The sequence below is a fragment of the Setaria viridis genome, chromosome 9 (genome assembly GCF_005286985.2).
Source record: "Setaria viridis chromosome 9, Setaria_viridis_v4.0, whole genome shotgun sequence".
NCBI classification, from domain to species: Eukaryota; Viridiplantae; Streptophyta; class Magnoliopsida; order Poales; family Poaceae; genus Setaria; species Setaria viridis.
In genome coordinates, this window is record NC_048271.2 from 14,116,337 (window position 1) to 14,127,952 (window position 11,616).

At 49.5% G+C, this 11,616-nt stretch overlaps 1 protein-coding gene across 1 annotated transcript; it reads left to right on the forward strand.

Moving 5' to 3' along the window:
• Positions 1-7,883: 7,883 nt before the first annotated feature.
• Positions 7,884-8,610, forward strand: LOC117840188 (non-specific lipid-transfer protein 2P). The gene has a single exon (XM_034720646.2). It carries the CDS (start codon positions 8,104-8,106, stop codon positions 8,383-8,385), a length of 282 nt encoding a protein of 93 aa, XP_034576537.1. The 5' UTR covers positions 7,884-8,103; the 3' UTR covers positions 8,386-8,610.
• Positions 8,611-11,616: the final 3,006 nt, after the last annotated feature.

The window sequence follows — 11,616 nt, forward strand, 5'->3', positions numbered from 1 at the left end:
CGCACGCTGTGGTCAGGGCCAGAGCAGTCGGGAGTGTTGTTGGCGCGGTCAGGGCCACGTCCGCGCGCGCTGTGGTCGCAGTCAGAGCGGTCGGGAGCACGGTCGGGGCCGCATCCACGCGTGCTGTGGTTGCGGCCGGAGCAGTCAGGAGCACGGTGGGGGGCCGCGTTCGCGCGTGCTGCGGTCGCGATCGGAGCGGTCAGAAGAGTGATCGCGGTCGAAGCGGTCGGGAGCGCGTCTGCACGCGCTATGGGGCGCACCGGCTGGAGCGCACCAGAGGGCGCGGGCGACACACTGAGGGGCGCCAGGGCGGCACTTAGAGCGCCGAGTGGTGTCGCGAGCACCGTGACGGTGCCGTGGGCGCCGAGGAGCACCGTAGGGGACACGCCAGGGGTGCCAAAGGATGCCGGGGCCACGCCTGCAGGGGTGCCAGGGGCGCGCCGGTGGGGGCAGCCGCCAGGGGTGCAGGACCTGCTAACAAAGTGGGTTGTGACATTCCGATGGGAATCGGCACAGGGTCAGTAGCATCGTCCAAAAAGCTGTAATCTGTCGGGAAAAGTGGAGATGAACGCCCAGCATAGGGAAATGAGGACTCATCAAAGGTGACGTGTCAGGAGATGATGGTGCGGTTGGAACCAAGGTCAAGACAGCGGTACCCTTTATTATGAGCGGAATATCCAAGAAAAACACACGAGGCGGACCGTGGTGCTAATTTGTGATTGGCCGTGGCGGAAAGGTTGGGATAACATCTACAACCAAAGACTCGGAGGTGATCATAGCATGGTGCAGTGCAGTACAAAGCCTCATGTGGGGTGCGAGACGCAAGGGTCTTGGTAGGTAGCATGTTAAGCAAGTATGTCGCGGCGTAGAGAGCCTCTACCCAATAGCGTGGGGGAAGGCTTGCCTGGAAGAGGAGGGATTGGACGATGTTGTTCGTACTGTGAATGATCCGCTCAGCCCGACCGTTTTGCGGCGACATGTACGGGCAAGACATGTGAAAGTGGATGCCACGGGAGAGGAAGAATGTGCGGGCACTGAAGTTGTCAAACTCTCAGTTGTTGTCGCACTAGACGGCCTTAATGGAGGCGCCAAACTGTGTAGTCACGTAGGAAAAGAAATTGGCAAGAGTGTCATAAGTGTCAGATTTCAACCGTAGGGGAAAAGTCCAGGAAAAATGAGAGCAATCATCGAGGATAATCAAATAGTATTTATAACCCGAGATGCTAGGAATAGGTGACGTCCAAAGATCACAATGAATAAGATCAAAATTCCTTAAGGCTCGAGAGGAAGACACCCCAAAAGGGAGACGGGTGTGTCGTTCGAGCTGACACGCATGACAAAGGGATGAGTTAATATCTTTCATACATGAAGGCAAAAGGGGCGCAAGTCTGGAGAGAGCCTCCTGCCTGGGGTGTCCAAGACGGTGATGCCAGAGTGTGGAGGTGGCGCCAGCAGTGAGAGCAGCAGCAGCAGCAGGAAGGTGCAGGGGGTATAGAGGACTTGAACTATTGCACCAGACGATCATGTTCCTGGTCCGGAGATCCTTCATAGAACAACCAGACGGGTCAAATTCAACTGAGTAGTTGTTATTGGTAGTAAAATGGCGCACAGAGATAAGATTCTTAATAAGCTTAGGAGAAATAAGGACATTATTAAGATGCAAAGAACCGGGAAGGATGGTTGTGCCAGTAGAAGTAAAAGGAAGCAAAGAACTATCACCGACAACAATAGCAGAAGGAAAAGGGTACCGCTGGGTGAAATTATGCAAAAGGGAACGAGCATCGGAAGTCATGTGGGAGGTAGCACCTGAGTCGAAGTACCACTCGTGCTGCTGCAGCTGATTCAGCATCATGGTGCTGAAGGTGGAGGTGTGGGACTGCTGATCCCACGAGGGTGTGCTGGCGGCGGAGTTGAAGTGGCTGAAGGGCTGATACTAAAACGACAGCACCCCTTGCAGGGCCTGCGCCTGGGCAGCCTGGTACGCCTGCGCCTGGAGTTGGGCGGCCTGAAACTAGGCCGCCTGGAACGCCTGGAGTTGCGCCTGCTATGCGGGTGCGGAGTACTAGGCCAGCATGGCGTGCGGAGGCATACCGACCTGCTGAACGCGCGTACCGGGCCACATCCGGATGGTCCCGGTCCACGGCGTATGGAAGGAGGGCCAGGGGGCCACGTCGGGGTTCTGGGAGGCGCTCTGCTTGGTGCTCCTAGAGGGGCACTGGCCGGCACCGCCGCTGCCAGAGTTTCTGCCCTTGGAGTTACGCTTGCTGCAACGAAGCTTGGAAGAGCTGCCCCTGGAGGCCGTGCCACCCCCAGAACGATGCTGCTGCGATGGCTGGGACGGTCGGGAAGAGTGCGTCGGGGTGCCCGAGCTGGTGGTGAGGAGAACGGTGGACTGCTCCGAGGACGATTGTGCAGATGTGAGCTCCTCAAGCAGCAGGTCGTTGCGGGCCTCCAGGAACGTCAGGAAGGGTGACCGCGACAAAGATGGAGACCGATGGCCGCGTACTTGGCATTGAGGCCACAGATGACGTTGAGGACGAGGGACCGGTCGGTGACGGGCTCGTCGAGATCACCGAGGGTGTCCGCCATGGCCTTCAGGCGCCTGCAGTAGTCGGTGATGGACAGGTCACCTTGAACGAAGGTGCGGAACTGGGCGTCGAGGAGGAGGGCACAAGTCTCGCAATTGCCAAGGAACTGGGACTCGAAGGCAAGCCAGATGGAGTGGGCGGTGGTGCCGAGCGCCATCACCATGTCGGCGAGGTCGTTGGAGAGGGTGGTGTAGATCCAAGACCAGATGACGCAATCCATCCGTGCCCAATCTGGATGACTAGGGATGGGTCGGTCCTGAAGCACATGGGCGGCGAGGGAGAACTTCCCGACGGTGAGCAGGAACTGCTCGCACCAGCGGGCGTAGTTGGTGGAGGCGACGTCAAGGACGATTGGGACAAAGCTACAGATGTTTTGGACCGCAATAGCCTGGGCATGCAGGTTCAGGACGGCGGCAGTCTCGTGGTGCAGCATGGAGTTGTGGACGGAGGGGACGGCACTGCTCTTGTGGTCGTCATCGTTGTGGACGTTGGGCGGCGGATTGGCCGCCTCGGCGGCCGCACGCTCCTTGGCGGTGAGGACTAGGGCGTCGAGGAGGTGGGCGTCGGCGGCATCACGCTCATGGGCCGCGGCAGCTGCCAGTTGTTTAGCCTGGAGGGCGGCGGCGCGATCAGCCTAGCGCTTGGCCTCCTCGGCCTGGCGCTGCTCTTCGGCCTGGCGTTGCGCATCAGATGGCTCAGTGATGGGTGCCGTAGACCCGGCCATAGCGGCGGCGACGCGCTAGATAAGCGAAAGCGGAATCAATGTAAAAACCCAGTCTCGTGATACCATGAAAGCAAATATGGCTAGGAAAATTATAGAATAATTATGGAGGTGCATAGCACGTACACGTATATAGGCAAGGGTCCCTCGCCTATCCTACCAGAAAACCCTGGCGCGGGGGCCGGCGGAACATGGGCCTTGTCGGGCCCAATTACATATTCGGTATGGGTAACCAACTGCTCGTCTAGATCGCAGGAAATCTGTTGTGTCTCAAAGAACCTGTAAACAGCTGCGCGACGTGTATTTGTACACGGCTAATCATCAACCAGAATTCGGCGTGATTCTCCAGGCCCGATCATTCCTCGTCCTGGTTCTAGCCTCGTGAAGCCTTCACCTGAACTCCCAGTGATCTGAACTTCATTGAACATTTTCTCCTTGATCCAACGACGCAAGTTCGCAACTGCCCTGGCCCTGGAGTGGCATGTGCCATTTCCATTCGCATACCGACACACTGGACCTCATGGCAGAAACGAATACCCTTCCCTTCACAGCTCGTGCCGTGTACGCCATTACGGCCAGGCCCAACTGACAACCTCCAGCTTCCAAGGCTCAAATGCGTAAATGCGAGTCCTTATCAAGATAAGGAACATTGCCAAACATGACCAGAACGGCAGGAAAGTGCGCAAGTACACGGCGCCGGGACGGTTTCGATCCAAATTCATTGAATTCTACTTATGGCTAGCAGACGCTCAGATTGGCACTGGCACGCTGGCAGATCCAGTATCCTCGCCAAAATTTGAAGAATCGTTTCGGACCCGGAAGCTATATGCCAATTGTACATTTATACATACTCTTTTTACATAACAATTGTTGCGGAATTTTCGAAGACTTACTTGGCTTCGGATGGCTCGTTTAGCAGGAACAACGAGACGCGTGCTCAGAAGCGGCGATCATTGTACAGTGACGACTGAACCACCCGTGGGCTCCAAGATCAGATATGTTATAGTAGCTTATCTGTTGATCACTGAAAATCTCCATAGAAAACCTGCAGGATGGGGATTTCTATATCAAGCTTCATTTAAAAAACAAAAGTGATGGCTTTCGATGGGTTCTTATGGCTGTGTACGGTGCGGCACAACCAGAACACAAAGATCGCTTTCTTGCTGAGTTTGTAAGAGCTTGTTCAATAGAAACTTTACCTCTTATGGTAGGTGGAGATTTTAACATCATTAGGAACCCTTCAGAAAAGAATAATGATAGGTATGATAGTAGATGGCCTGTTCTTTTTAATGCTCGCATAGAAACCCTTAATCTTAATTAGAGAGTTAGAGCTTTCTGGGCATAGGTTTAACGTGGACTAATTCGGCTGAGATCCCAACTTTTGAGAAACTAGATAGAGTTTTAGTGAGCACCGACTGGGAATAAAAATACCCACTGTCTACAATGGAAGCTCTCACCAGGGAAATTTCGGATCATATACCCCTCTTGTTAGACACCCATCAAGCTCCTCATAGGGGCAACAAAGCTCTTTTCAAATTTGAATTAGGGTGGCTCACTAGAGAGGACTTTTTTGACATAGTGGCAAATGTGTGGTGTAGGGAAACCCGAGGTACAACTCCAATGATTCGCTGGCAAAATAAGATGAGGACTGTTTGTAGCTTTCTGAAAGGTTGGGCAAAAAATCAGGTGGGTGAAAGTAGGAAAAATAAAAAGGTTTTACTTGAGCGGTTAGATCTCTTAGATAGGAAAGCGGAACTTTCTCTCCTTTCTGCGCAAGAGATAGAATATAAGCATTGTCTGACAACCGATTTAACCATATTGCTTAGAGAAGAAGAATTATACTAGTTCCAAAGATCGAAAGCAACTAGGTTATTAAAAGGTGATGACAATACTAAATATTGTCAGCTTGTAGCGAATGGTAGACACCGAAAGTCTAGAATTTTCCAACTAGAACAGGATGAAGGTGTCATAGTTGGAGATGAGAACCTTAAATTATAAAGGTCTTTTTGGAGCGCCTGAAAACAATCATTTCACACTAGATGAAGAGAACATTGAGGACATTCCCCAAGTCTCTGAAATAGAGAATGAATTGCTTTCGGAACCATTCAATGTAAAAGAGATTAAAGAGGCTATTTTTCAGATGGAGCATAATAAAGCACCAGGTCCAGCTGAATTTTATCAGTTTCTTTGGGACATCATCAAATCAGACCTGATGGAGCTTTTTAATGCATTTCATAAAGGTGATCTACCTCTTCACTGTCTCAATTTTGGGGTTATCACTCTCCTTCCTAAAAAGGCTGAGGCAATCAAAATCCAACAGTATAGACCATTTGTCTTCTTAATGTCAGTTTTAAGGTTTTCACGAAGGTTCTCACCAATAGGATCATGTTGATAGCTTATAAGGTAATTAGGCCTTCACAAACCGCTTTTCTCCCAGGGAGATACATAATGGAAGGCGTTGTCATTTTGCATGAAACCATCCACGAAATGCTAAAAAGAAGAAAAGTGGAGTCATTCTAAAATTAGATTTCGAGAAAGCATATGATAAGGTGAAATATCATTTTCTCCAACAAGTGTTGAGAATGACCAAAATGGTGCGCTTGATCGATCAAGTAGTTTCCGAAGGTGCTGTTGGTATTAAAGTTAACGATGATATTGCGCACTACTTACAGACAAAGAAAGGTGTGAGACAGGGTGACCCCCTCTCCCTAATTCTCTTTAATATAGTAGTTGATATGCTTGCAATTCTAATAGCTAGAGCCAAAGAAAATGGGCAATTTGCAGGGATAGTTCCTCATCTAGTAGATGATGGTCTTTCTATTTTGCAATATGCAGATGATACTATACTTTTCATGGAAAATGATCTTGTACAAGCTAAGAATATGAAGCTACTGCTATGTGCATTTGAGCAACTATCTGGCCTTAAGATCAACTTTCATAAAAGTGAGATATTTTGCTACGGGGAGGCAAAGGGATTCGAACATGAATATTCACAAATTTTTAGTTGTGAAATAGGTTCTTATCCCTTTCGATACCTTGGTATTCCTATGCATCATAGAAAGCTCAGAAATGTAGATTGGAAGGACATAGAAGAGAGATTCCAAAAGAAACTAAGTTGTTGGAAACGGAAGATGCTTTCGGTGGGTGGTAGATTAGTGCATTAATTCCATCCTTAGTAATCTTTCTATTTTATGCTGTCTTTCTTTGAGATACCTAAAGAAGAGATACTAAAGAAACTTGATTATTATAGGTCAAGATTCTTTTGGTAAAGCAACGGACATAAAAAGAAAAGAAATATAGACTTATGAAATGGAGTATTCTTTGTACACCGAAAGACCAAGAAGGTCTAGGAATTATCAATCTAGACTTGCACAATAAATGTTTACTTAGTAAATGGCTTTTTAAACTTATTAATGAAGATGTGGTACGGCAAACGCTCCTTAGAGGAAATATTTGAGGTTCAAAACAATTACACAAGTTGAACATATGCCTTGGAGATTCTCATTTTTGGCCTGGACTAATGAAAGTCAAACAAGACTTTTTGAGATTCACATTGGGAAATGGAAGCCAAATACGATTCGGAGGATGTTTGGTCAGGCAATGTAGCTTTTAAAGACCAATATCCTAATCTTTACAATATTGTTAGAAAGAAAAGCGCCTCTGTTAATGTGGTTTTACGCTCTAACCCTTCGAATGTCTCTTTTAGAAGATCTCTAGTTGGTAATAACCTGATTGCTTGGCACCATTTAGTTGCTAGAGTCATGAATACCCAACTAACAGATCAAAAAGATGTCTTCATTTGGTCACTCAATCAAAATGGTTCTTTCACGATTCGTTCTATGTATAGAGCATTAGCTGTAACTAATGTTTGGCCTGATACATGATAAAAGGAGAGGAGTTACCTTAACCAAGAATTACTTAGCAAGAAGGAGGTGGCAAGGAAGTGTAAAATGTTGTTTCTATAGTATGAATGAGTCAATTCAACACCTATTTTTCCGCCATCGCGGCGGGCGACGCCCCCGTTACCTCGCCATCCCGCCCGCCTCCACCACCGGGCCTCCAACCTCCCCGACCATCCTATACATCCGGAGGCTAATGAAATCCCTAAACCCAACCCCAAAACCCTAACCAGCCGAAGTTAATGGAGGTCGCTGGACATGGAGAAGGAGCCAAGCACACCGTAGTAGAAGAGCTGCAAATTTTGACAGATTTCTACAAAGAATATGTCGATAGACGAATAGCTTAATGCTAGTTTGTAACTAATGATTAGCTTGATAGTTTATTTTGGCTAGTGTAGACGGTGTTTTTCGTTTCGAGCTAGTAACATTTTGATTCGCCACCAGATCCAACCAATCAATGCCATTGTGCGCAACCTGTACTGCCAGAGTACGTCCAGCTCTTGGTAGACCCGGCTTCCCGATACGGCCGAACAAACGGTTTATTGGCATGTGGCTGGAACTGAAATTTTACCAGCAGCACCGATGAGGCGATGATCGGGTCGATCGGATGACGAAATGTTACATCCAGTCAAACGCAGAGACAGAGCACTACACCCACGCAAGAAACGTCGCCTGGCAGCGGCGTGTCGACGTACGTCTCCCTCTACTCCGCCCAAGGGCCTGCCTGGACGGCCGCCTATAACTACCACCCCAGGACGCGCTCCATCCACCCCGTGCACCACCGGCTCACACTGCTCACCCTGCGCCTGCATCGTACCTGTGCCTCGCGCCGCGTGACCAGCCGGAGATCGAGGAAGGCGGCGAACGAAGGACACCGTACGAGCCAATAGGTGCCATGGCGAAGGCGGTCGCGGTGCTGGCGCTGCTGCTGTTGGCGGCGGCGATGGGCGGCGCGGGCGTGGCGTCGGCGCAGCAGTGCAACGCGGGGGAGCTGGCGGTGTGCGCGCCGGCGATCATCGGCGGGGCGGCGCCCACGGCGCCGTGCTGCGCCAGCCTGCGCTCCCAGGAGCCGTGCTTCTGCCAGTACGCGCACAACCCGGCGTACGGCCGATACATCAACAGCCCCGCCGCCCGCGCCGCGCTCACCAGCTGCGGCATTACCATCCCGAGCTGCTAGGCGCCGTGCGCCGGCGCTGTGTGCGTGCGTGCTCTTTGCATGCGTGTCTGGATTTCCTTGTGTGTTGTGTGGCTTGAATAAACTGTGTGAACCTGTTGATCGTCGTGGAGTGCGTTGCTTAGCCGATTGATGCATGTCGATCGGTCTTACTGTATTTGTGCCTTATTTGGAGAGTAAGTACTACAGAGTGATGAACTACTGCTACTTTGTATTGAGTGATTCTTATTTTCTCAGTGTCACTGTACCATTTCATTTACCAACCGTCCTCCTGCATAAACGTTACCCACTTACCTGCCATAACAGAGCATTACCACCGTAACCTTTTTTAGCAGTAAGTAATAGCAGCGCAGCACAAAAGGGTTTAACGCTGTACAGCGCAGCATGCCGAAATGCAGAGAGACAATGACATGGAGCCTGTGCCATTGTTTCGCTGTTCCAGTCTTTTAGGATCGCTGTCTCACGTGAAGATGTTCTTCTTGCGCCGTGGACATTCATGCCAGACGGCGACGGCGTGTTTACTAGCGCCAGTGACCGCCGCACCTGACCGTGCCGGAGCTAGCTGCCGGTGCCACAGCAAGAGCTGCCCAAGGTCGAGCTGCATGCCTCCCTTCCCGGAGGTGCACCTGCCGCCGTTCCCGAAGGTCGAGCTGCCGCCGAAGCCCGGGATGCCCGCCATTCCCGAGCTCCACTTCCCAGAGCCGGAGGGTAATAAGCAACGATGCACGATCAGGGCTGCATCCATTCCAACGGCATATATGATATATCATAGGACGCAACTACCGGGAGGGAGAGGACTCTCCCGATAAGTTTCGGTCGAGAGCCCTCCCCGGCTCCCCCGACGGCCCCACAGACTGCCCAGCTAGAAGAAAAAAATCCTACATCCTCTCTCGTATTCCTCCGCTCATCTTCTTCCTCGCCTCCGTCCGCTTCTGCCCCTGCCGCATCCGCCCGCTGCCAGCCTCCGCCTCGCCGGCGAGGACCACCCTGCTCCTCCCCCTCCCCCTTCTCCTCCCCTCCTCCCATTCTCCACCCATGTTTCAGCAGATCCCCATCTCCCCCGCCTCCACCACCGCCCCTCCCGCCTCCGGCAGCGCCATCGCCGCCGGATCCGCCACCCACGCGACCGCCGCCGCCACTAACCACTACGGCCCCGATGCCCCCGCCACCGACCTAGCCCAACCGGCCTCCTCCACCACCCCGGCGGGCGGCGCCCGCCGTTCCACCCACACCCCTCCACCGGCGCCGGTCTGGCAGCCGCCCCCGGCCATCCCTCTAGATCCGGCAGCCACCAATCCCCTCTCCAACCCGAAACCCCGAACCCTAACCCGATCTGGAGCTCGCCGGAGAGGAGGTGCTCATCGGGGAAGAAAGAGGTCGCCGGAGTGCTCGTTCGAGAAGAAAAGATGGTCGTCGGAGTTGGAGTTGTCGATTTGTTACTTCTCTTCTTTTTTTTCCTTTTCCGGCTTCTTTATCCTCTCCTTTACCTCGTTTTTTCCAAATCGGGTGGCTCTCGATTTAATCTTATAAATGGAGAGGCCTCTCCCTTTGGATTTGCGTATATCATATATGCATGCCCCGCTACCTACTCCCGGCCCGCTGGTTTGTGTGTTGTACTGTTGTCAAGTCACTTGAGTCAGGTGTGCATTTAAGCCCCTTTGGGTTAGATTCTAAATTCTTAAAAGCTGAATTTTGAGTTTGTTTTCAAAAGCTAGATTTTGTGTAAAATTTGATGTGGCTGTTTGGACGAGTAAATCTAGAATCTAGATTCCATTCTCTCTTTCTTTCTCTCTCCTATAATCTATCAAAATCTACCCAACTCTAGATTATGAGATTTTGAGAATCTAGGTTTTGGATTTCAGAATCGGAGACAAAATTTAGTGTGTTTGATCCTACCTACATTTTGGAAGCTGGATTCTCATAATTTGGTGGGATCCAAACGGGGCTTAATTAGCACTCGTGGGGTGTTGCCTTGTGTTCATGCACGGTTCTTGTTTCCTTTATGTTTTAACATACATGCACGCACGGTTGCCCTGTAAACACACGTATGCAACTCTAAAAAATAGCGCTGGTTAAATTCTGAAATAAATCTAAGAAAATACGAGCATTCGTACCAATGCTGAGTAAGAACTCGAACTTGGTAGTCAGATTCCACCACAAGGAACATGACCAGTTGAGCTACGATCAGTTCTTGTTTCCTTTGTGTCGTGGTTTCCATTTCTTGTTTCCATTTTCTCAGTTTCTCAGAGCGCGCGACGTTTTCTTTTTCTTTTGATTGATAATTGTCTGCAAGGTTCAGTTTACCTAGATTATGTACAGCAAAACAAATGATTTGATTTACACACTAAACAATATGCCCAAATATCTAGATGGTTGACATCACCACTACTATGCTTGACGCGTGTCTCATCATAGTAATAAGACATACGTAGCAAATTACATGCAATGAACTCCATTCTACCCACCGTTCCAAATTATAGTTTAGGAATTTAACTTTTTCTAAGGCGAACTTATCTAACTTTCGTCAAGGTTATAAAAATAAAATATAATACTATTTACAAAATCTAATAAATGCATTATTAGAACATATTTAATGGTGATTCAACAAAACTAATTTAATATTGTATATATTGATATCTTTTATAAATTTATTTAAAGCTAGAGAAGTTTGACTAACAAAGCTATATTTGTAACTATAATTTGAAAAAGAGGATTACCATATCAGATTAAAGAATATGTTGCTCTAGCATGGCCCCCAATCATGCAAAGAAAAAAGGACTCGCAATCAATTAGGTGAATATATGCTGGAGGATGCTCAAGAGTCAACTTGATGAAGGCCCGATCTCAGAAGGTTTTGTATACGCTCATGGGAAGATAATCTTCCAGCGTGGCCAAATCTTCCCATATATCTTTTTACTGGGTCATATGCTCTTAAGGCCCGCGCCTTTACCCCAACCTTTCTACTACTATCTTCCTGCAATCTAACACTACCACCGTCAGTCTAAATAGCTGACATTGGCACTACCTGTGTGGCTGTGTCGTGTGTAACATCATTGTAATACAAAAATATATAGCAAAAATTACAGGCAGTCAACTACTATCATTTTGGATATATCAAAGGGTAAATTATATTGCTCTAGTGCGGCCCACAATGACACACGGAAAGAAAAACAAGCCTCACTATTTTGCATTCATTATGATTAGAATCATAGAATTGGAGGCTGGGTTCGGACC